This window comes from Panthera leo, chromosome B1 (assembly GCF_018350215.1).
Source record: "Panthera leo isolate Ple1 chromosome B1, P.leo_Ple1_pat1.1, whole genome shotgun sequence".
Taxonomy (NCBI): domain Eukaryota; kingdom Metazoa; phylum Chordata; class Mammalia; order Carnivora; family Felidae; genus Panthera; species Panthera leo.
In genome coordinates, this window is record NC_056682.1 from 112,324,703 (window position 1) to 112,349,573 (window position 24,871).

Genomic DNA, 24,871 nt, shown 5'->3' on the forward strand with positions numbered 1-24,871 from the left:
TTTAACAATCTTTCCAGAGCCCAGCATCCCCGGGACGTTTTAATTAGGTAATTCATTAGTGAGTCAATACAGACATTTATATATTCTTTTAGCTCGAGTGGTTAAGTACTAATTTCGAAATGATTATAAAACACAGGAATAGGCAACGCATAGTAATTTTAATTTATATGCAAATCAATTGGTTCATCTTAATTCCTTAAAAAAAAAAAAAAACAAAAACAAAAACAATTATTGTATTGTAGCATCGGGGGTATGGATCAAAGCGCCCGAATGGACAATTCCGAAACCGGACCTGGACTGGGGAGGGAAATTCTAAAACCGCCAACAAATCAATAACGTTTGAGGCAGTTAAACATCTCTAGCCATTGGTATTTACATACTCGCTTGTTGTCAGATAAGGAGCTGGGGAAATTGCTTGCCTGGGTTGAGATCATAATCCAAAGTGAAGAAAGTAAATGATAGCACGCACCCCGTCAGGGCGGGCTCTAAAATAATACTGTACCTTTCCCAAATCCTGACTCTTGGGTGAGAGTGAGTTGGCGGAGGTCATCCTAAATTTGTCCTCGGTTTTGCCCGCTTTGCTCACAAAATTGTCTGTCCTCCCTATGCTTTGATTTTTGTTCTAACAGTTGTCACCCGTCTGAAAATACTAGAGGGAGGGGTATAATTCAGAATCTCACTAAAAATTCTACGAATCCATTTAGCCAACACCGCTCTTCTTATGCTGATTTGGGGGTGGGGGGGAGGGGACGCATATGTTTAATTCCCTGTGTCCTCCCACCATTAAATTAGATGACCAAAAAAGACAGAAAAAACGGCTGTGAGAAATTATGTAGTGCGTTGGCTTACTGGAAGGTTATTACCTTTAGATATAGTTTAAATGTTTGGAAAAGTAAAAAGGGGGTATTGTTCCGGAGGACAACAAAAAATTGAGATATTCTAGAACAGTGACTCTCACTGGGGATCACCGGGAGATCCACCGGAGTTGTTTACGTAAAAGTGTAACATCCTTGAAATTCACAGATACATAAGGTCAGTGTCTCCCCACCCCCGGCTCCCGGCCCAGGCGATCTGGCCCTTAAGGAGCTGGTACCTTTGATGCTACAATCTTGTTTACATCTGCCGGGCAGGGAATTGCTTGCTTTGCTCGGACGCTCCCTCCACCCCCTTCTAATTTGAAGTAATCGGAATCTAAATACAATCGCCACGGCCCACTCTTTCATTTCTGCTCTGACGAGGGAAAAACCTGAAATCCGTGTCTTAAATCAGCTCGGTGGTTTGTAGCCCCCCAGCACCCTGCCTCTCCGCTGCATGCCTAATGTATTCCCTAGTGGTTCTGAGCATTAATTAGTTGTTTAATAGGAGTATGACTAAAAATGTAAAAGAAGGATTAGGAGCGTGAAACGTATGTCCAGCTCCTTCCGCACACTCGAGGAGGGAATGAGAATCATTCTGTATCTTCTATTTCTCCAGGAGCCATTAGCATTTCCCACCAGCTGCTCACTTCAGCTGCACTGGCGCTGGGCGAGGCGAAGACCCAAAAGCTCAGCGCGATGTCTGAGGCGGCCGGGACTGGGGTTAACCAGCCTCTGGCGGACGAGACTCCAGACAGAAGGAGGGGGGTGGGGAGGGGAACGTGAGCTTCCCGGAGCCCCTTCATCCCAGCCCGGGTTTGCAAACCTCCGAATCTTGAAAGGGGGTGGGGGGTTGCACGCGCTTATCTGCGCGTCTCTCCAGCGCTGCCCCTTTCTCTTTTCTTCGTCTCTCTGCAAGTCTCTGAATCTTCCCGTCTCTGATTTTCTCACTCTTTTCCCACTTTTCCATGAGATTCCTCATCTTCGCCACCAGATGAAGGGAGGTCGTTCTGCTAGAAGCGTCTCCTAATCTCTATAAAATGAAAAGGAAAAATGGGGAGGACATTAACCCATTACTCAGGGGAGTGGGGAGACAGCAGAAATCGTTGATGGATACAGATGAAAATGTCTTTCTCAGACCACCTTCTCTGGTTTTCAGTGACTTTAGATTTCGGTTGTGGAACTTGTTGAAAGAATTTGATTTTCTTGATTCAGCAAGAGTTCAAAAACCAGAAATAAAAATTCTCAGGAACAGAGGGGAAATAAAGATAAAAACAGCACGTGAGCTGTTCCTCCTCTCTTCTCTCCCTTTAAGTAAAACGGTCTTGACTCTCCAACGGGTAGAGAGAGAAAGTTTGAGTTTTCATGGATGTTATGGAGAGGTTAGAGATGGCTTTAAAATGTAGATCTCTCAGTCAGTTTTCTTCGTGGCTGAAGAGGCTAGCCCTTTCCATAAAATGAGTCCATCTGTCGACTGTTAGCTATTTCAAAGTGAAGGGATTTAGCACTCAAAACAAATTGAGCAAGTTTGTTTGCCTGTTTTTACTGCTAACTCAAATGAATTCAAAACACGGAGTAATTCAAGAAAACACATAACACGTTCTAGACAGCCCCCAAATGCAGGGAAAGCCCAGCACCTATAGGGTGACCTGGGTTATTTTAAACGCCAAGCTTTTTAAAGATGTATGTATTTCACACATGCTCTCCCAACAAGTCATTTATTTCCCTAGAACTGAGAGAATTGGTATCCTGATTGAGGAAGAGCAATACAACTTTTAGAAGGAACTTTATTCTCTATTGAGGACAAAAGGGGAGGGCTTTTTCATGGCGCGCCTGGGCGAATTTTGTTCCTATGCAGAAATTAATATTGATGGGAAAACCAAACCGGAACCTATGACTGCTTTCCGACACTTTCCAAAAACATACATTAACAGGACGCCCTTGAAATTGAAAACAAACTTTGTCTAGTATGCCTGGCAGAAGCCTTCACACCTGGTCTTCCAGACGAATCATATTTATAGTCCTTACACCCAAAGGCAGGACGAAGCAAAAACACCCTGCTGGCTACCAAAATACACGCCTTGCTCCAGTCAAGAAATCGGAAAATCAGGGCTTAGAAGTAAGACACACTTTCCGAGTGAAAATGACTCCTCTAACTTCACGTGTTCTTCGATTTTTAAGAGCAAATGTGAATTTGAGAGTAGCTTCCCCTCCCACCCCCACCACCATGCCTTGCAATTTAATACCATGCTCGCCAGGAACCTTAACCTCGTCATTTTAAAAAATGAGATATCCGTGACCCGGGGTGAACTTGTTGAGTGTAGGTACAGCAGAGGAAATTCTAGACTCTATGAACGCCCGAACCTCGTCCAGAGCAATCCTTTCGTGTACACTGGTCAGTGCGCGACCGTGCCCACCTGCGCGCGGACAGCGGGTGCAGCGTGCTTGGTCCACCCGCCTTGACCTCGGGCGTGGTGTCCCGGCCGGCGGTGCTGGGCCAAGTCTCTGGGCCTTCCCCGGCTGACTAGTCTCGGTTGTCGCCTTCCCAGCCCTCTTCCCCACCATCCCCCCTCCCCGCTGGCCCCACTTTTCCAGATTACTCCTCAGTCATCCTCTCTCACCCCCACTCCGCCTACTTTCTCTCCAGCCTCCAGTGCGTCCCTCACATCACCACCACCCCCACTCCGCAATCTCTCGTTTCTGTGAACTCGTCTCTCAACCCTGCAGGCCTGAAAGAAGGTCACATACAGGCACTCTCGTACTCACACCCTACATGCCTCGCCCCAAACAAAACCCATGCACACAGTCCTTTGTTCCATTTCTTGGGCCACTTTCCCTGGCCCTTCCTCTTTCTCCGTCCTGGTTTGCTCCCCAAGAGTACGTTTCTGTCTCTCGGACGCTCCGGTCTCCTCCCCACCCCCACCCCCACCCCCACCCCACCTCTGATTTATTAGAGCTCCCGGTTCGGCGCAGATTCCTAGTTCTGCTCCATCCCACCCTCCCCTCCTATCCTCCCATCCACAGTGGGAGTGCTTGCGCCTGCTGCTCTTCTGCTCCAGTCTCAGCGCCCTGCCCGGTCCCCTAAACCCTCTTTCGCTCTCCGGGCTCTTCCTCCGGCCCCCGAGTCTCCGGCCTGCCGGCCTCACCTCCCTGCCCTGCCTCGCTTCTCGTCGCCCCTGCTCGCTCCCCCCGCGCTCGCCCGAACGCTGTGCTCGCTCCTTGAACGCCCGCCGCGCAGCCGGGCTCGGCCGCCCGCCCGCCCGCCACTGTGCAGTGGAGTTTGGTGGAATCTCTGCTGACGTCACGTCACTCCCCACACGGAGACCGAGCTGAGGGAAGAGAGAGGGATGAGAGCGAGGGAGGGGAGAGAGAGTGCGAGACCGAGCGAGAAAGCTGGAGAGGAGCAGAAAGAAACTGCCAGTGACGGCTAGGTTCCGGCGGCCGCCGCGCACCCGTGGACTCCCTCGGAACTTGGCACCCTCGGGAGCCCCGCAGTCCTCTCGGGCTTGGCTTTCCGGCGCTTGCGGTGCAGCCTGCGCCTCGGATCGCTGGAAGGCTCCCCGGGAAGCGGTGGGACGCGGAGACAGCAGCTCTCTCCCGGTAGCCGGTAAGTGGAGGTCGTCTCTTTCCGCAGGGATGTGAGATAATGCGAGTTTGGAAATTTGTTCCACTTTGGAGAATCTTCACCGTAGGTGATTTGTGGTTCTTGGGGCTGCCTTCCCCCCCCACCCCCCCGCCCCGAAGTAACTCAGTTGGCAAACAGACCTCGCAAAGCCCTGTTCCTCTCGTCCCCAGTCGCAGACACTAACAATCTATGGGGTTGCTGAAGTCGAGTGGGAAGCGAGACCACGGCTGGCATTTAAAACGAGGTATCTTCCCTTAAATCTCGGTGCCAACACTGCAGGGACAAATCCTCAGGCTGAGGATTAGCATTCTCAAGATAAAGGGCAGGGTACAAAGTTTCAGCTACTGGAAGATTAGCCCCTTTCCCATTGTTACCAATTGGAAAAAAGATTCCATCTTAACTGGCAGTTAGTGACCTCTCAGGCCCAAGCGAATTACCTGGGAACCAGGCCTGGATGCCAAGCTTACACAATTACTTCGGATTATAAATCCTTTAAATTGATCACCAGTCAACTCCAATCTTGCACTTCAGGAGATACATTTTAAATGGGTAGAGAGGAGAGGACTATTTTCCAACTGTCGAGTAAGAAAAAAATTATGATTCTAAATCTGAGAAATATGGTTCTCTTTTCATTCCAATTCAATGACTTTACTTTCCTAAATAATTCAGAAATCAAGCCACCATAGGGCAGTGTGATTTTTACTCCTTTTTGTGTGTGTATTATGTCTTAGTAAAGTAAACTAAATGAAAAAAAAAAACTTTTACTATTCTGAATTAAAATAACACAGGCATTCATATATTCTAAAATATTTTTATGAAAACTAATCTGACTTACAGAGATTTCCTTGCAGTTCTTAGGCCATTAGTAAGAATTAAAGGTGGTTTTAATATAAGTTTGGAAGAAATTTATCTAAAATTCAAATACCAATTATGTCAAGGAAACAAAGCACCGGCACAGAATAGATGAGGATTTTTACTAGTGTAACATAAAATAAGCGTACAAGGTTTTAATAATCAAACAGTCCCTAAAATGTGAATAGCTACTTCATTTATGGAATGTTTTACTTTACCTCAGCAAAACTACACTTAAATTATTCAGGTGCTTTGTTCCTCAAGTTGAGCATATTGTCTTCAAGTGTTCCTAAAGCATCAATATTAATTGGTTTAAAAGAAGGCTTAAACTGGTAAAATACAGAATTGTGTTAAGCAGTATTTTAATTTCCTTAAACGATTACCCACTGCAAATTAATTTAGTGGCTAATCTCCTTAATTTAGTTCATTTAAAACATATGTTCTTGTGCTGTTTATTTTTAAACTTTCCACTAAAGATTTTGTTACGGGGTAACAGAAAATGGAAAGGGGGGGAATGTAAAAGAATTTGGAATTATTAGAACTGTATTTTTTTCCTGCAATTTCCTCTTATGGCAATCATCAGAAATTACTTTTAAGAAAATTGTTTTATTTCTCAGGTTTTTACTGCCTGCTTTGGCCAGTGTGGTTCAGTATGCTTCATTAACTATGTGGTGCTTTTTAGCATACTCACAATAGAAAAGTCAAATTAGGCAAAACAAGATTGCCTGGCATATACGTTCAAACCAGGACTTGAACTTTTGGGGTGAGAACAACTTCCCATCAAGAAAAGTTGCGCATCTTAATTTGTGAGATTAGTGGTGGAGGCTGGCCCCTAAATCCTGCAGCCAAATTTGCCTAGTAAGACTTGTCTTGCTTGACAGGGCAAGTTTAAGGATCAGCAGGCAGGAATTGGAGGTTATTTTTAAAAACTATCTCCCTCAGTTATTTAGATTCAGTTCATCCAGTAGGCCTGGTAATTATATGAAGAAAAAAAAATGCAGGTCTCACGGCTCATTTTGACTGCAAAATAAATCCCCAAGTCACAAGGACACTTAGGAGTGAGCTAAGGAACACGCCTTGACCTTCTTTTCAATCCTTAGAGCAGAGTTCTTGATTTGTTTTGTATTGCTTTGTTTGGCCTTCAGCACTGAAGCTTGGGAGTGGAGGGGTGGGGGGGAGAATGTGTAATAATTGGCTGACTTTAATATTGAGCGACCCCATCTTTTTCTTTTGTATATTTCATTTCTTAAAAAAATGAAAACTATTTGCAGTTACCATCTGCAATGCTTCGCCTACCCGCTAATAATGCAGCCAGTTCAGATGTTTAAAAAAAAAAAAAAAAAAAAAAAAAGATTATCGAATTGATGGTGACATGCAAATTTCCCCCGAAATTATCATAAGTAAACATTTGAAGTCTGGACTAATAAAATCCCATCTGTGTTACTTCATATCGAGTTAGTAGAAAGCTGTGATAATGAATTTTGTAATATCTCACGAACAGACATCTCAATCAGGGACTAATCCTGTGATTTTACTGCAGAATCACTAAATCTGGAGCCGCCAAACTGCTACTTCTGGGTCCCCGGGCCTGCAAGGATCGGCAGAGCCCCCGCCCACGTCCCAGCTAGCGGGTGGGGGGGAACCCCTGGACACCCACGCCGCGGCGCCGGGCAGCCCCTCCTCTAAGCGGCGACCTTGGCCAGAGGCTCCCGGGGCTCGGCTTGTTCCAGCAGAGGCCAAGGATCGGGGAAACACTACCCAGACTAGAGCCAGACCCGCAGCTCCCTGCCCCGCCTCTGCTCTTGCGCCAAAGGGGCAACGCCCGCTCCTCCCCTCTACCCTGGACCACAGAGAAGTGGGCCCTCCCGCCGCCGGCATACCCTGGTTAGCGTGGAGAGAGGCAGGCACCGAGATTCAAAGGGCCTGGGGAGCCCGAGACCTTCTTTCTTTCCTTCTGTCTTTAAAGCTGCCGCGGCTCTTCTACCCACCCGGACAGAGCCTCTCGCCACCCACCTCTCCCGGTTTGCCTGTGGCGGAAAAAGGGGGCGCGCGTTAAACGCTTGGCTCGCTGCGTTGTGGTTGGAATTTTGAAAAAGATTTGGTTTGCCGGGGTTGAATCGGGGCAGCCGTTCTCTGAGAGTTATTTCTACGTTCTCGCTGGGTAGAAAACCCTCCGGACTTTTGCCCCGTTCTCTTCTGTCTCACTCAGTCCACTTCGTTTCCCTCCTCTGCGATCTTAAATCTTAGTTTAGGGTAAATAAATGGCCGGGTGAGTATCTCCAGGGAAAAGTGTGGCTAAATATGGAAAAGTGGCTCCTGATGGATGAGAGGCCCGAAGCCAGCTCGCTCCTGGAGTACCCTAGGCCAAGAGCTTTGAGAGTCCCGTTCATTTCAGAATTACAGAAAATCGAGGAAAACCGCTGTCTAGGGCAGGTACAAGTTGAGTCTGATAGTCTACAAATGTTTACTTAGCGTCTACTGACCGAAAGTCCTGTGCTGAATGGTGGTCTTCCACACAACCTCTTACACAGAAAAGTCCTCTCCACTCACCCCCAAATTCTGTAGCTGCTAAGGTTGCCCCCGTGTTCAGACGGGCTCTTAACTCCTGACATAAACACCTTGAGAGTAGTTCCACAGCCTAAGTCCCCCAGGACGTGATGGATTTATCCGTCGAGAGCCCCTGCGCCCATTCACCGCAACTCTGGAGGGAGATCACCCTCTTGGTAAACATTCAGTTGTTCTGGACCAGGGGCTAGGGTGGGGATGAGGCTGAGAAGCACGCCCGAAACCCAACCCAGAGTAGGCACTTAAGAGCGAGTTTGCAGTTGTCCGCCCTACAGGTAGCGTCCACTGAACCCTGCACGCTCGGAGACCCCGCTGCTTCTCACGACCCTCCTTCTCTTTTATTTTGCAGACAACGGGGAATGGAGACCAACTGCCGCAAACTAGTGTCGGCGTGTGTGCAATTAGGTAAGAACGCGCTTCTTCTGCCGGGGTCACTCGACGGGACACCGCACCATGCGAGGGCGGCAGGAGGGCACCGGTCCCTTGGCGAGGCGGCGGCGAGGGGCTCTTCCCAGAGAGACCAGCCGGGGCGGAAAGGGAATCAGAACCGGGACACCGGCAGCCTCTCCCGGGGGTAGGAACTGGGGGGTATGGATAGGGAGGGAGCCGCTCACCGCGTCCCGATGCCCGGGGCCTACTCCTCCCTCTGAGGGAGCCGCTGGCAGCCTGGGAGGCGCGGAAAGAATGTGCCGCCCTGCTCCGGGTTGCCAGAGGGTCCGGGAGACGCGAGTGACCTCCGCCCTTTCCTCTAACTGGGTCTTTGCTCTTTGTCCCTCTTTCTCTTCTTCGTCCTGCCTCCTACCCCCACCCCCAACACCCTCGCTTCTTTCCACCGCGGTCCGGGGCGTCTCTCTACCCGCTTGTGGGGCGGGCGCGCGCGGCCCAGGCGTGCAGCCGGCGGCCGTTGAATGCCTCTTCTCCAAAGACTCCGAAATCAAAAAGGTCGAGTTCACAGACTCTCCCGAGAGCCGGAAAGAGGCGGCCAGCAGCAAGCTCTTCCCGCGGCAGCATCCCGGCGCCACTGGTAAGGCCGGGAGCGAAGCGCAGGCCGCGCGCAGGTCACCCGCCTCTGGGCCTCTGGGCTTCGGGTACAGCGCACCGAGGCTAGGCCGCCAGACAGGCGCGCCTGCCCCTTGACTTAGACACTTGGCCCCTGTGTGGGACGGGAAGCAGCCGTCCCAGGGACGTTAATTCCTTTCCCCAAAATTATACTGCACTCCTGAGACCCAACACCTCTCCCTCTTGCTCTTTTTCGCTCTCTCCCTGTGGCCTCATCTCCTACGCACACCCCAACCTACCTCTGCGCCGCTAGCTGGCGTGGAAAAGTAGTCCAACAGCGACCTCTGTCGCCCGCCATGTCCCACTGCGTGTAGCACCACCAAGGGTGCTCTCCGCCCCGGCCTCTCTCAGCCTTGCCCCGCCCAGGCTTGTGCGCGCGGGGTTTGCCGCGGAGGGCATGCACCAGAGGCTTGCGTAGGGCGAAGATTCGCCCGGCCGGGAGTTGGAGGAGCTGACTAGAGCCCCACAGAGCCTGAGGGCAGCGACTGTGCGCCGCAGCCAAGGGTGTAATGAAGTGTGCGCCCCTGTCGACGCGAACCTACCTGTTGTGCAGGTTGCAAGGCCTCGGGTTTTGGTGGTGTCGTTGCTTGATTAGCTGGTTTCACTGTGGACGAGTCAAGGGGCCCTGCTGCTCAAAGGCTTGTGTAAAAGCCAGAATGTCTCCAACTCACTGCACAGGCCTTTGCTAAACGGAAACTTGCCCTTTAGGTGTGTGTGTGTGCGCGCGCGCGTGTGTGCAAGCTTTCCCTTGGAATACATTAAAAATTCAAATTTAACAACTGTTCTATTCTCCGGGTTTTCCAGGCTACTGTAATAACAAGTGCCTAGCCTTAGGAAGTTGTTGACCTTTGATAGTGTGAGGAGATAAAGCCCCCCCACAGCCCTCGGCCCCTAACCCCCTCTTTCCGGATTAAAGTGTAAGGATACAAATGTAATGCGTGCCGGAGGGGGGCGAATTGGGACGCCCCGCCAAATAAACAAACCGTGTTGCTAAGAAGAAAACAAAGGCCCTGCATTCGTGCTTCCCGGTAAACCTGAGAAAATTATCATTTGCATAAGTAAAACTTCTAAAATGGTCGGGAGCGAAGCAGCCTGGCACTGCACACTATCGCGAGTCCTCCCGCTGGGCTAGTTAAACGCTCACTTGTCCGGGATTAACCCCATGGGGTTAAATGGGGCCGTGCAGAGATAACGTCGGGTGATTTCTGTCATTAAGATTGTGTTAAATTCTTCCTCTGTTTGATAATCGGTCGTAAAAAATAAATTATTAGACCGGAGTATGTTTGGGGTATGGTTAAAAATCAAGAACAGCGATGACTCCTGGAGAAATGTTTCGTGCGGGTTCCCGTCTGGCCAGACTAGGGGAGCTCCCCAATCTCGCTTCGCGCGGGGCGGGCTGACAATCGCCCAGCGGAAGCTGACGTTTCCCGATGCGTTGGGAGCTGGAGAGCTGCCTAACGTCTCTTATCCCCACCCCAACCCAGGGCTCCTAGACCTCAGGAATGGTTTCTGAGGACAGGTGGTCTCCATGGGAGCCCGTCCGAGGGGAAGCTAGAGATGGGATGGGAGCCTCTTAACGTGGGCAAGAAGCCGTGGTCAGCCGGGGAGTCCTTTCTGTTCCTGTCACAGTTGCCACTGGGCATCCACTTTTGATAATTAGTAGATAAATAAAGAACTAGAAATAATGAAGGACTGTTTCCTTACCCATTAACTTTCAGGTCCGGATTATTCTAGTGCACTGATCCTCCACATTGGCAACAATCTGTTTTCTACCTTTTGGACAGAAGAGGAAAATTGCTGCCTAAACATGTTTAATACCATTAATTAAGGAGAGGCATGCGATAGGGAGAAATGCTGAAAATCTTGATTTTATTGGCTTTTAGGGATGTAATAGACAAAAAAAAAATGTCACACATGAGTAAGCAAAACTACAGTGCCTCCAAGGAAGGTTGCCAGAGTCCCCTTTACTAAATATAAGTAAATTTAATTTATGTCATATGCAAACCCCTGGCCACAGCCTGCTTTGGAAAGAAAGATTTTTCTCCCTTTTTTGATAGCTTTTTTTTTTCTTTCAGAAAGAAAAAAAATGTTTACAATGGCATGTCTTTTTTCAAAAGGGGCCATGGTACTTTATTATTGGCACTACCCTCTCCTCAACCCCTCCAAAACACCGTGTCTTCGTTAAAGACTGAAAACAGTCCCCAAGTAGACAAGGTTAACCTCTGGAAGGCTGGGACTCTTGCGTTCCTTTCCAAGCGAATCTTTGTCCCCTTGATACCCATTGGGCTGGCCCACGGCCTGGCTCAAACCCTGAAGCAGGTGGAGTAGGAGGTCGGCTGGAGACCCCTAAATCCAGGGGTTTGAGAGAGTGTAGAAAAAGGACTGGCTAGGCATCCAAGTGGAGGCGGGAAGAGTTGGCAAGTTTAGCTGTAACCCAGAAAGAAGGCTCAGAGGTCTGCTGAGAACGTCCCCCTAGAACAGAGATCCTTGACTTCCTTGCTTTGAGTGTCCCCCCAAAAAAGCCTGCTTGCTGAATTCAGAAAGCGCTCTTGACCTTCAGGAAGGCGGGTGGGGGGAACGATCCTCCCTTGTCTGTAACCCTTAAAGTTTCGGGGCGGTGGCTCTGGATTCCGGGCTGAAATCGGACAGAGCTGCCGCCCCGCGGTCGGGGTGCCTAGCTTCGGTGACCAGACTTGGGCGGGTACCTTCTCCAGAGACGCCATTAATTTTTAAGTAGCCTTGGCTAAATGGGTGAGCTGAAAGAGTCTCACCAAGGTCTCTGGCGTGTGCCGACGTCCTTCCCTTGGGAGGGGGACCCCAAGGCCCCTTGGGGCGCCCCCAGCCGAGACACACTCTCTCAGTGGCAGCTTGGCCCCAGTCTTCTTCAGAGAACCCGGGGTAACCCCCCGCCGCCTTGGCGGCAGCAAACCCTTCATTCATTCAATCAGCAAATGTTTGCCGAGCACATACTACGTGGATTCCTAATGTACCCCCTGAAAGCAAATAAGCCGGTTTCCCTTCACCGTTATGAAGCAGCTTTAATGTTAACAAGGAACTAGCTAGAGCAGGTTCAGACCATCTCTTGCAAAACGCGATGTGGTGGTACCTGCGTCTGTGCTTGGGGCCTGAGCGTTGTTAGAAAGAAAGGGGATGCTTAGAAGGGTAGAGGGCCATTGGTGAGGCCCGGGGTAAGGGACAGGGGCTTGCAGAACGGGCAGGAGGTCCGAGGAAGAAGCCAGGAGAGAGGGGAACAGGGTTAAGGAGAGGGATTTCCATTTTCTTTTCTACCACCCCTGCCTCCCCACCCCATCCTACTCCACCCGCCACCGAGTCTAGCTTATTGTCAGCAGCTGCCTCTGCCTTTTGTGGGTTTTTTTCCCCGTCAGGGGAAATTGTACCAGTTGTGCAATAGGTAGTCACTCCCTGTGGATCCCCGCCCGCAGAGGTAGTCTTTTTACAGGTCGTGTTCCTTGCTACTGACACCAAGTGCGCTCAAAGTTTCATAAGGCTGGTTGGGTTGTTATTCCAAACCGCCTGCTGTTAATATATGCAGCAGTTGTTAGAGCGACTCGGAGGGAAAAGGAAATGTATAACGAAAGCTTATTCGTGAGCAGGAATATACTAATGGAACAATCTGATGTCTTCTTAATCCTATGTAAAAAGCTTTGTCGTCTTCCTAATATTGACTGAATGGGTAATTAATGGCTCTTCATCTAGGCGAATACCCTATAATCCAAAGATAGGCAAAAGACAACAAGCCCAAGGTAGAAGACAAAAGGCCCAACTGTGGCCGCCACCCCCCTCCCCCACCAGGGACTCCAAATAGCAAAGTTTCTTTTCTGGAGAAAAGGGCAGAAGTGGGAGAATACAGGTACCTTTCCTAGGCTGGGCTTAACCACTGAATCTGGTCACCCAGCTCAGTTCTCCACTACTCCATTTGCCCCCACCAGTCCTCTCTGCATTTCTTCTCAGTTCCTCTAGGAAGTCACCCTCGTTTGGATCCTGACCAGAACCTTTTCTTCCCCAAAGCCCCCATCTTTCATTTGGGGAAGTGATTGATAACAGAGGACCAATACACAAGGTCCTCAAAAGGCTCAGGCAGAGGATTGAGCTCCTTCTGATCCAGGTGGAGACTCCTTTCTTTTACAACCTAAGGCAGAGTCTGTGCAGACTTAGATAGTTGAGAGGGGTGGGAAGAAATTAATGGAGGGAGAATGAGCAGCAGAATTGGGTATATGTGTTAAATAGTGATCAGGAGCAGTGGAGTCGACTTCCTTGTGAGGATCTGACATGAAGAGTACCCAAAATTCTTCCACCATGTTTTTAACAGGATGGCATTTTAATTTAAACCTTTAGAAGTAATATATTACTTGGGTTACTACGATGAGGTGGGTTCCTTTTTTTTTTTTTTTTTTGTCAGCTGACAGCTTTTAAAATATTATTTCGCTAGGGAAATAAAAGCTTCATCTCAGATTATAGGTGGGTATTTTTGGATTTATGTGATTTATGGTCACCATGACAACTAATGCTGAATGTTAGCTACCAGCATGTCTGGGAGAGGGAAGACAGAAAGAAGGGAGAGCAAGAGAAATAGAAAAGGGAAACAGACATGAGCTAGAGAGGAGAAATAGAGAAAAGAGAAAAAGGCGAGTTTTAATCCAATTTTTAAAAGTGACTTTAGTTAGTACCTTTCCAGTTCTCTCTGGACCTGGATATTAGTGTCTATCTCATTTTCATCCCCCCCCCCCCCATTGCTAAGACATATTTATACCACTCTACTTTTACTAGTTTTCTGGGATTAAACGTTCTCGGAATAAACCTGTTGTGTTAACAAACTAACGTGAAAAGGCATTGTAGCACGTGAGTTTAATGATTTCAGCAGCATCCCCCACCAGTCCTGACTCTGCTAATCCCCGATTTTCTCTTCACCTGCCAGTGTGGGGGTGCCTCTCCCACCCCGACACTGAGCACCCCCAGCTAGTTACTCCGAAGCTCAAGTGTGAGACTAAAATATGGGTGCCGTTGGCAGACACCCAGAGAATGTAGGTGCTGCTCAGTACGTGCACAGACTTTGATTCAGAAAACAATCTGCCCCTTTTTACAAACCAGCACTTTTTAAATCCATTTAGAGAATGGGGTAGGAGGGGATCAACCACAGTAACGTTTAAATGTCTGGGTGCTTCCGCTACGTGCCTGGAGCACGGGGTACAGCGAAGGGGGCCTTTCCAGATTGGTTTGTGTGCGGAGAAAAGGCAGGCAGAAGAAGAAGGAGGGGAGGAAGGGCCACTTCTTGAGCGGGGTGCAAGGTCTCCATCTGACCTCTGCGCCTTATACCACACGCGCACGCACACACACTCACGCCTGTCACGTGGCTCTGAGCTGAGTCTGGGCCGCCTCGGCCTTGAACTGGCCTGGGCCAGAGCAAGACTCCCACCCCTCTAAGGCCTGACAGCCAGCGCAGGGAGACATCTAATGAGCGATCTTACAGGTGAGCTTTGAAGACAGATTCCACCCCACCCCCCCAAAAAAGTTGTGGATTGCTTGGTTGGATTGAAGTCCATACTTGGACCCCGCATCCCAGACTTTGGAAGCATAACCCAACCAATCTCCTCGCGAAGGCCAGAGGGGCTTTGCGCAACTAACACTAAAGAGTGTGAAATTAAATAAGACCTTAAGACTGGTAATCGGTGGCAAATACCAGCAGCTCAAAACACGCCTGACCCCGTGTCACACATTTCCCTCCTCAAGGGTCTGGCTTTGCAAGAATAAGCAAAGAAAACCCAACTGAGACAATTCTTGAATGTCTTCGGACTTGAAAACCTAAACCCGCACTGGGCTTCCCTTCCCCCCACCCCTGCCCTCCGTTGGGGCCTTGCAGCACCTCCAGCTTCCCTGAACTGACCATCCTGATATTTCTCTGGATTGGAAATTTCTGTGATGGAGGCTGAAGTCATAGTGATTTCTAGAACCAGTTAAAGAAGACTGTGCAGAGGTGGGGGGTGCAGAGGTAGTGCTCAACCTGCAAAATACATAGGATTGCTTTCAACCCCTTCCTTATCTATACTACCAATATCTGTGCACCCACAATATTAAGTGGATTAAGTTTTTGTAGACTAAGTCTCCTAAATTGCCGACCATCATCACCACTGTTTTCATTGAAAAGTGTTTGTTTGTTTGGGGTTTTTTTTTTGTTTGTTTGTTTCTTTTGTTTTTTGGGTTTGTTTTTTGTTTGTTTTTTTTGGGGGGGGTTCCCATTACTCACTTGCTTTTCTCCATCTAGACTTTTCATGTTGGTGTGCTCCCACCATCCATGGAACTGGGTCTGAGAAGGGGGTCAGCCGATCTCACCATGTGTGAAGTGATTAGGAGATTAGGAGAGAGTTAAACTCTGGTTGGAAAAATGCAAAGAAATGCCTTACTGGCTCAGTTGAGTTGGGGGGGAGGTATATATTTCATATGTGCATTATCTAGATAGATGGTAGATAGATACATAGACATGGTTATGTTATGTTTTTTTTTTTATTTACTTTAACCAGATATCTCCAGATAATTGTCTTTATTCTCCACTTGACTTTGCAGTGGATAGGTACAGTTTAAGATTCCTCATCTTTTTAGGCTTTTAGGCTGCCTGAAGATCACCAGCATTTCCAACCTCTACTACCCTTTAGCACTATGTTGAGCTGTCACTCGCCCTGGGGTTTTTCAGCCGCTTTGGAAGCTGGTTTGGAGACTAGGTCTTCCCGTTTGTGTACCTGCCCTGATGAGAGTTGTTAGTCAACAGAGCCACCGAGTTTAAATCAAAATTCTGTGGGTTTAATGAGAGATGAGCTTAGAAATCTATATGTTTCTGTGGAGCTCCTCAGCTCTCCTGAGTAAGGAGTTGTGAGAAACACCCAAAGCCTCCACCAAAAATTGCCTCTCCGGGGTTTGAATCTCAAAGAAACTAATACCAAGAAAGAAAGTATACTCACTATAGTTTATCATTTGTTCATATGATGGAATCTCTTCATGAAATTAAGCTTTATGGGGGTGTTATTTTGGGGACTGGAGCTATACTGAGGTTTAAAAAAAGAAACTGGAATATGATTAGTAAACACATTGGGCAGAAAAGAGCTGAATTCATATTGACTTAGTTATAGGTCATCGGCTGGCAGTGCAATGGGAGGAAATATTTACTTTACACATACACTTTATGATCTTGGGGGAATTAGAGGAAATTCAATAAGAAAACGGCTAGAAACATTTAAAACCCTTATTTAAAAGACTTAAGCAAATTAGAGTCTTATCAGATTAAAAACCACTACAAATGTAAGAGCATTGTCTTCGGTGAAACGCTGTGGGGTCTGAGGAGATTCTCCGCCAAATCTCAGGGATAAAATGCGTCATTTAAGCACCAGATAATGAGCAGAATGTAAATTAATTTAACCTTCTTTACCAACAGGCTGCTGGTGTAATATGTATAATTTAGTGATAAGATTGCAGGACCTAATATAGCTGGATGTATGAGCCTCAGCTAATGCAGACTTGTCACATGAGGATGTGTTCTGCTCTGAGCAGGTGTATGTATGCTTGGAATGGGGTGAACTGGAATAAAAGGTTAAAACTAGAAATGCTGCTTTAAAGCTTACTATAAAGAAAATTTCTCCTTTCAGCTAAATTTTTCTTAAAGTGGGATGATACTTCTGGGTAGAAACTGAAGAACAAATGTCATTTGCTTCTTTGGATAGCTCTCAAGCATGTTTAAAATGGGGGAGGAGTTGCAGATAGGGTTTGGCAGAGAGAGCCCGGCAAAGTAGAGACACATAGGTTACAAACATAATTTGCAGTCTGCCTCATCCACTCTGCCCCAGACTGAGTAAGTTTCCCAATCTTGTGAACAAGGAGAACAAGGACAAGGAGGGAGTTTTCTGAAGATACCTCATACTGATGTTACAAATCATTGACTGTAATGTCAAACAAATACACATTCAGGGATGATAACACTAACTCCACAATAAAGCAATCACCGATGCAGAAACCCAGAAGAGATTAGTTTCTGCTCTCCCCATGACCTAAGTAAGCAAAGGACAAAAGGACTTTCAAAAGTTATTTTGAATGATACGTTTGTATTTCTTTAATTCCTTTGGAAATTAATTTTTTTTTTTTTTTTGGAAATAGTGTTGTAAAGAGTTGTATGTCCCCAAGGTGTTTCTTTTTTCTTTTTTAAAAAATAAATAAATAAAGCTTTGGTTTTTCTGAGCTGAGTGTTCTCCTAGCTTTTGCCCTTCGCCCCCATTCTACTGCCTCTGCCTGCTTGGACTTTAAAGATTCAGCAGCCTTGAGTTCTCTAGGAAAAGAAAATGACTTAAAAAAATATCCTTGAAAGTGGTTATTTGGCAACATTCTTAATTGTATGGAAATTCATTAAAGCACATTTTATATATAATTAGCTCAAGGTTGTTGATTCTGCAGGCTTTATGGATTTGAATCTGATTGATAATAAAGTAAACAAGAGAGTCGAATTTAAAGCGGGCTCTCTCTAGGGTTAGGACAAGCTTAATACAGTGTACAAGGAATTTGAAAGATCTTGGATATGTGTCTTAATCAACGCTAAGTAGAATGGATAAGCTTTCAGCATTTTGAAAATGCTGGGTTAGGGTTTCTATTCTATTGTGTATTTTCTGTCTGGGGTCTAATAAGCATTACAGAGAACGTGATCTGAGGCGACTTTTTATTCTTGTATAAATCCAGAGTGAACCGCCAAACAGTTGTTCGTTTAAAGTCAAGGTAATTTTCTTTTGACGGGTCCATTTGCTTCTCGATTTCTAATTTATTAGCCGGCCTTCTCAGGGCTTTGTCTTCTTTGCAATTAAAATAAAGCTTCTTCAGATTAGCGCAGCATTCACTTGACAGGCTGTTTGGAAAATTTAAGATCGGAGAGGTGATGTGTTGCTGTTTTTCAATTTTTTCTGGTTTTAAGTAGCATACCCCCTTTCCACACAAGGGGGATAAAAAGGCATCTCTCGATTGGAAATGGATGTAGTGAGATACAAAAAGGAAGGGGTGCGAGCCATGTTGATCCTTGTACCTTTCAGCTCTGGACCTTTCCGCTCCTTTCTCCCGAGCCTCTTACTCCTAGCCTCATCTCTCCGCCTCCCCGCCTGAACTAAAAGCAAGATCTTCTTCGGCTGGGCCGGAGCAGAATTCCCGGGAGCCGGCCGGTGTAGACTTGGTGGGCACAGTGAGGTATTAGCCCAGCCCCGCACAGCTGATAGGTGCAGACAGGGCTGTCCCTCCGCCGGGGCTCGGGGCCTTCTGATTGGTGCGGAGCCACGTCACTCCCGCTGGGCGAAGGGTCTGGGAGGAGGCGGAGGCGGGGAGCGTTGGGAGGGCCGCGGCAAAGTGACGTCTGGGCACCAGGAAGCCCGCCTCTGGTTTTAAGATGTTAGGCCAACAGGGAAGCTCGGAGCCGCAGAGCTGGTCCGTCGCTCGCCTGGGTGCCGGGAGCTGAGCTGCTGCGAGGCCGCGCTCGAGCTCGACGGCCCGAGGGGAGTGTGCGTGTGCGTGCCACGGAGGGTGCGCCCAGAGGCCCGCGTCGCTGCCGCAGCCCCTGCCGCCGCTGCGGGGGATCTAATATCAGCTACCTGTCCCTGTCACTCTTGACACTTTGCTGTCAGGGCTGCCGCGCGGGGGGCGGGCAGAGCGCGATCGCCGTTAGCTTTCCTTATTGGAGGGGTACGTGGGGGAGGGAGGGAGGGAAGAAAGGGGTCTTTGCCCACTCTTGTTTCGCTTTGGAGCTTGGAAGCCTGCTATCCAAAGACGCTCCGAGCTGCGCCCGCCTACTTACATCCCCATGTCTCCGTTTGCCCGCTGACTTTCCGCCGCCGGACCCTAAGGCTTGAGCCTTCCGAAGGAGACGGGGGCCGCTCGGTTCAAAAAGACTCAGCAGGGATTGTGCTCCCTGGCTTTGCCCGCGGCGGCCACAGCGCGGAAACTCTGCGCGTGTAGTGCCAAGCGGAGCAGGCGGCGGCGGCCACGGGGCTACGGCCGGGCGGCAGCCCAGGACTTGTAGGGCGGCGCGCTCCTTCGTCCATGAACTGCATGAAAGGCCCGCTGCACTTGGAGCACAGAGCAGTAGGGACCAAGCTGTTGGCCGCCTCCTCGTCTTCCTCCTGTCACCATCCCCAGCCGCTGGCCATGGCTTCGGTACTGGCTCCCGGTCAGACCCGCTCCCTGGACTCTTCCAAGCACAGGCTGGAGGTGCACACCATCTCTGACACCTCCAGCCCCGAGGCCGCAGGTAAGGCGCCGCGCGGCCCCGCGGACACCGGGGTCCAGCCGCCCGTCGCCGCTGGGCTCTTCCAGCCCGCAAGGAAGTCGACCCCTCCAGGGGGAGGCGTAGTGGGAGTGGTCGTTTAGTTTGCCTCCCGCAGAACTTCCGGAGCCGGGATTCTTTTGGCCCCGAGTTTCTTTCGCCCTACCTCGACCGCCCCGCCGGGGTGGGGCGAACTGCGCGAGCCATTCCCTGCCCTATTCCTATCCTGGCCTCCCTATGTTTGTTTTCTGGGTCACAAAAATCCCAGCATCTCCATTCGAAGACGTTCAGAAGCCACCACCCCTGACTCCCCAACCCAGAGTCTGTTCTCTCCGCTTTCCGCTCCCGAAAAGCTCCGCTTGTTAGAAAAGTATTTCTGAAACGATGCCGCAGAAGAGGCGGTATTTCTAAAGGGTAGAGGAACTTGGGTGGGTCACCGAATCCCAAAGTCTACCTTTACTAGTCTCCTGAAACCGCATGGAGATCTGTGGGGGTCTGAAAAATGCGCGCGTGTAGGTGTCCGGAAAAAATTTGGTGTGTCTGCGCAGAAGAGTATAAATATACTTGAAAGAGGCTGTAAAAATGAATGTGCCTTCACAGTGAGATAAACATGTAAATAAAACGTGCGGCGCTGGGGGAGGGGAGGAGATGGGGCGCTCACACCCACACTCACGTCTGCACGCCCCACAGTCGCAGCGCTCGCCGCGGCCCGGAGAGGCCGCTCGCACACTCCTCCCCTGCCTGGCAGCCCATCGCTTCCGCGGCCTCTGCAGCCCGGTCCATTTGGAGTTCACGGGTAGCAGGTGGGACTTGCTGACGGGAACCTCTCTGTGTTTCGTTTTCAGAAAAAGATAAGAGCCAGCAGGGAAAGAATGAGGACGTGGGCCCCGAAGACCCGTCCAAGAAGAAGCGGCAACGGCGCCAGCGCACTCACTTCACCAGCCAGCAGCTGCAGGAACTGGAGGCCACTTTCCAGAGGAACCGCTACCCGGACATGTCCACGCGCGAAGAGATCGCCGTGTGGACCAACCTTACGGAAGCCCGAGTCCGGGTAGGACCCCTCACGGAGCCTGGGAAGGCTAGGGAGGAAGGCATTGTAGAAATGCGGGCCACTTAGAACCGGAGGGAGTGTGGAAGGCAGTCTCCCGAAAGGCACGGTGTGCCTTTGCACAGGCAGAAGGCCTCTCCGCAGCCCCAGTCGCGAGGTTACAGCTCCCCCTTACAGACCAGCGGTTGCAGGCCGGCGCAGGCTCCGCGAGCGGCACCCGCTCACTGCCCCGCTACCCTGAGTCCTTTCGGAACTGGGCCGCGTGGCATTCCCCTGCATAGGGCATTGTGTTCCCGGCTTGCGGTCGCCGGAAGAGTGCTAATAAAATCCCTCCCAGGCCAGGAGCCGAGAACAGGCTCCAACCTGTGCGCCTTTTACAAGGAAAACCCACCGGAGACAAGCAAGGCTTGGCCCTCCTAGGGAAACTTTCTCCCCCCAGGCTCGCCCGGCCCTTTCTCTCTACTCGGCTCATCCTCCTTACACAGTCTTTTCGGTTTTCGGCCATTCAGGTTTCTCCCACACCCTATCCCTTAGTTTTGTGATACACAGAAGCATTTTGACACACAACTACTATCCTGCTAGTCCTCTTAGAAAGAAAAAAGAAGAAAGACTTTTTGGTTCGGTTTATTTATCTTTCTCAGGAGATTGTTATTCACACCCTTCTTCTCAATGATAATAGTTTTATTTTTTAAAGGTGGGGGGGGCTTACCTTTGTAGCAAATCTGTACTTTATGGATTGGCAAAAGTGAAGTTAAATAAATTACCCGGTAGCAACATCCTGGTTTATGCTGGTCAGTGGAAAACTCCAAATGTGTTAGGATTCTGGAAGCAGAAACACCCATAGCAAGATCCAGAGGCTTTGCTGTTAAAAACAAAAACAAAACAATTCTGGATAGAAAAATAGAGCCTCCAGTTAAAGCAGAGACGAAATAACAATAAGATGGCAATAATGATGAAAAGAATAAAGACCAAAATGCATTCCCAAAGCAGAGGGAAGGAAGGTACTCTCTGGGTTGCATTTGTGTAGGGTATGAGGCTTTGCTGGTGGATAAGAGCCGGGATGAAGTTGGAGATGGTTTTAGTTTAACTGCACAGAGCTAGAGCTCTGACTCTGGCCGCGTGGTTTTGAGCAAGGTCAGGCTTTGATTAGCCCTCCCGTGCATCAGGGGAACGGGCCTTGCACGTACTCTTCTTGCCTGAGCAAAGTTTACACGGCCTAGGGTAGAAATTAAAACTAATTAAAATAAAAACACAATCAGTGGGTTCTCTGGAATCCTTCTGAAAAGACCTCTCCCACCCCTCCAGCTTTCCAGGAGTCTCTCCCAAGTCCCCCGCCTCTACCACGCTGGGCTGTCGCTCCTTCTGGCTGCCTCCTTCCAGGCCCGCTGTGTGTCCAGCCAAGTGGGAGTGAAGCGTGCTTTTTTATAGCAGTCGGGTGCAAAGAGGAAGGAGGATAAAAAGGAAATCGAGAATGAAAGGGAAAAGGGGGGGGAAAGAGCGGATTAGGCGTCTGGGCCCGGCTGAGATGTGTAATGTGAAACATCACCGATGTCAGCTCTGAAATCTGGGGCCAGGCCTCGCTCCAATACACAAAAGCCGCAGTCTGCGGCGACGGGCGGGTCCGATGTGGATTGAGAGAAGGGTTGCGTCGGGGCCACCGGACGCCGGGTGGGGGCTGACGGGCCAGGCGACGGCTTGCAAAGCCAAGCAAACCCGCTGGGCCCGGCGGGAGCAGTGCTGGCAGCCGGGGCCTATACTGGAGAGGGTGGAGGATGAGTAGGAGCGGAGGAAGGGAGGGGGAGGTTGCAGAGTGACCCATTCTGGGTTCCCAGAGATTTACAAGCCAAGCTTTTGGAGTTTGGGAGACTGAAGGCCTTTTGCTTTTTAATTCGCTATTTTGCTAGGCGAGGATAGGGGTCGCGGCCTGGCGCCAGTTGTGAGAACGAGTTCTGTGGTGTGGGGGCTGCAGGGAAGGTCTGAGACTGGAGGGAGGAGCTGTGCAAGAGAGCGCGGGCCTCTGGTGCCCTCTTAGCCACTAGTCCTGTGCCTGTGTCTGTGGCTTTGGAATGGAAGCAAGTTTGCAAGGTGGCAGGGTAAGAGTTGGGCAGAAAACCTGCTGCCCCGCGTTTATTTTACAGTAAGTGAGTTTGGATCCTGAGGAGGGCCTGGGTTAGTGAACAAGCCGTCCACAGGCTGCCAGGCGTTGGACTGGGGTTTGTGGCGCAGTTCAGAGCCTGGGCCTCAGCCGGCCAGGCCTCCCTCGCTTTAGACGCGGTTCAGGCAGCTCCCGCCCGCGGGGCGGTGGGGGTTGGGGGAAATTATGGTGTGTGTGTGTGTGTGTGTGTGTGCGCGCGCGCGCGCCCGCGCGCGCAGGCGCGCACTGGACATGGGTGGCCTCTGGTGCTTCCTGTGATCAAGGTTTTACTAATCCGATCTGTGGCATCTGTTTGCTCCTTTGCCGTCCACCCCCAGGTTTGGTTCAAGAATCGCCGGGCCAAATGGAGAAAGCGGGAGCGCAACCAGCAGGCTGAGCTGTGCAAGAATGGCTTTGGGCCGCAATTCAACGGGCTTATGCAGCCCTATGACGACATGTACCCAGGCTATTCCTACAACAACTGGGCCGCCAAGGGTCTCACGTCAGCCTCCCTGTCCACCAAGAGCTTCCCTTTCTTCAACTCTATGAACGTCAACCCTCTGTCGTCGCAGAGCATGTTCTCCCCGCCCAATTCCATCTCCTCCATGAGCATGTCGTCCAGCATGGTGCCCTCAGCCGTGACCGGCGTTCCGGGCTCCAGCCTCAACAGCCTGAATAACTTGAACAACCTGAGCAGCCCGTCGCTGAATTCCGCGGTGCCGACGCCCGCCTGTCCTTACGCGCCGCCGACTCCTCCGTACGTTTACAGGGACACGTGTAACTCGAGCCTGGCCAGCCTGAGACTGAAAGCGAAGCAGCACTCCAGCTTCGGCTACGCCAGCGTGCAGAACCCGGCGTCCAACCTGAGTGCTTGCCAGTACGCCGTGGACAGGCCAGTGTGAGCCCCAACCACAGCACCGGGATCCTAGGACCGTGCCGGATGGGGCAATGCTGCCCTTGAAAGACTGGGAATTACGCTAGAAGGTCGTGGGCACTAAAGAAAAGGAGAGAAAGAGAAGATATAAAGAGAAAAGGAAACCACTGAATTAAAGAGAGCTCCTTTGATTTCAAAGGAATTTCCTCAGTGTCTGACATCTTTCACTAAAAGTATTTCCAACAGTTGCAAGGACATACACAAATGTTTGACTGGATATGACATTTTAACATTACTATAAGCTTGTTATTTTTTAAGTTTAGCATTGTTAACATTAAAATGACTGAAAGGATGTATATATATCGAAATGTCAAATTAATTTTATAAAAAGCAGTTGTTAGTACTCTCACAACAGTGTTTTTAAAGGTTAGGCTTTAAAATAAAGCATGTTATACAGAAGCGATTAGGATTTTTCGCTTGTGAGCAAAGGAATGTATATACTAAATGCCACACTGTATGTTTCTAACATATTATTATTATAAAAATGTGTGAATATCAGTTTTAGAATAGTTTCTCTGGTGGATGCAATGATGTTTCTGAAACTGCTATGTACAACCTACCCTGTGTATAACATTTCGTACAATATTATTGTTTTACTTTTCAGCAAATATGAAAAAAATGTGTTTTATTTCATGGGAGTAAAATATACTACGTACAAATTGGTCTGGATTCTTTCTGCCCTCCTCTGTCACCTGGCCAGGGTCTCTCAGTCGTTGCTTCCTAAACAAACCAGTTTTCCTCTGCCCGCCTAGTTAAACACACAAGGCAGCAGGCCTTATTTAAATTTGGTAGAAATAAATTATAGTCATTCATCAAAAATGAAAAAGAAAAAAGAAAAGCCACTCCCAGGGGGGAAAAAAAAAAGCCTGTAAAGTCTGGTCTTGTCTCCCAGATTTTTCTTTGGCTTAAACCCAGAGGATTCCATTATTGCTAGGAAATAATATAAGAGAGAAAGAAGAAAGGAGAAAGAAATTTAGAAAGTATGCCAGCTTTCAATGACTCTCAAATTTGGTGGGGGTGGGAGGGCGGTTCTACACATCCAGTAAATTGTTCTGGAGAAGCATGTGTGTATGTATACATGTACAGTTTATATACATTCCTCTCAAGAGGAATACATCTATAATAAGTTTACAAGGAAACACCTCCAGTTCAAAATATTTAGGCCTCCACGTTTATCTTTCAGGCTTAAGTAGAGAGATTCTTCATGTTATATTGCATTCTATTTCCAAATCCTTAGGAGACATTAAAAGAAACAAAGACCATTTCTAATAACTACAGCCCCTTAGTTTCCCGAAGAGCCCAGGGGGTGAGAGGTGAGAGTGGAGTTTCCTGAATCTTGTCGAGCAATATGTAGTTGAGGCAAAGGTCATGCTCCCCGTGTTTTGTTTTAAATAATATTGACCCATTAATTCTAAACCTGCTTGTTCCTGAAATTATACAGGATTATAGTTTGCAAACTGCGGGACAATGAAGCAAATCAAGATGAATTACAACCCTGGCCCTCCC

General features: G+C 49.1%; 1 protein-coding gene across 2 annotated transcripts; it reads left to right on the plus strand.

The window, feature by feature from the left end:
• Positions 1 to 4,245: 4,245 nt before the first annotated feature.
• On the plus strand, positions 4,246 to 23,999 carry PITX2 (paired like homeodomain 2). 2 transcript variants are annotated; one of them, XM_042935680.1, is made up of 4 exons: positions 4,246 to 4,461; positions 8,246 to 8,301; positions 20,095 to 20,300; positions 22,770 to 23,999. In XM_042935680.1, exons 2-4 carry the CDS (start codon positions 8,256 to 8,258, stop codon positions 23,331 to 23,333), a joined length of 816 nt encoding a protein of 271 aa, XP_042791614.1. In that variant the 5' UTR covers positions 4,246 to 4,461; positions 8,246 to 8,255; the 3' UTR covers positions 23,334 to 23,999. The 2 variants fall into 2 exon arrangements, with proteins under 2 accessions (XP_042791614.1, XP_042791613.1); XM_042935679.1 differs by lacking the exons at positions 4,246 to 4,461; positions 8,246 to 8,301 and adding an exon at positions 19,027 to 19,234.
• Positions 24,000 to 24,871: the final 872 nt, after the last annotated feature.

Coding starts and splice junctions, on each gene's coding strand:
- PITX2 (XM_042935679.1), top strand. CDS start 19,027: ATGAACTGCATGAAAGGCCCGCTGCACTTGGAGCACAGAGCAGTAGGG. Junction 19,235..20,094: donor CTCCAGCCCCGAGGCCGCAG/GTAAGGCGCCGC, acceptor TTTCGTTTTCAG/AAAAAGATAAGAGCCAGCAG. Junction 20,301..22,769: donor TTACGGAAGCCCGAGTCCGG/GTAGGACCCCTC, acceptor GTCCACCCCCAG/GTTTGGTTCAAGAATCGCCG.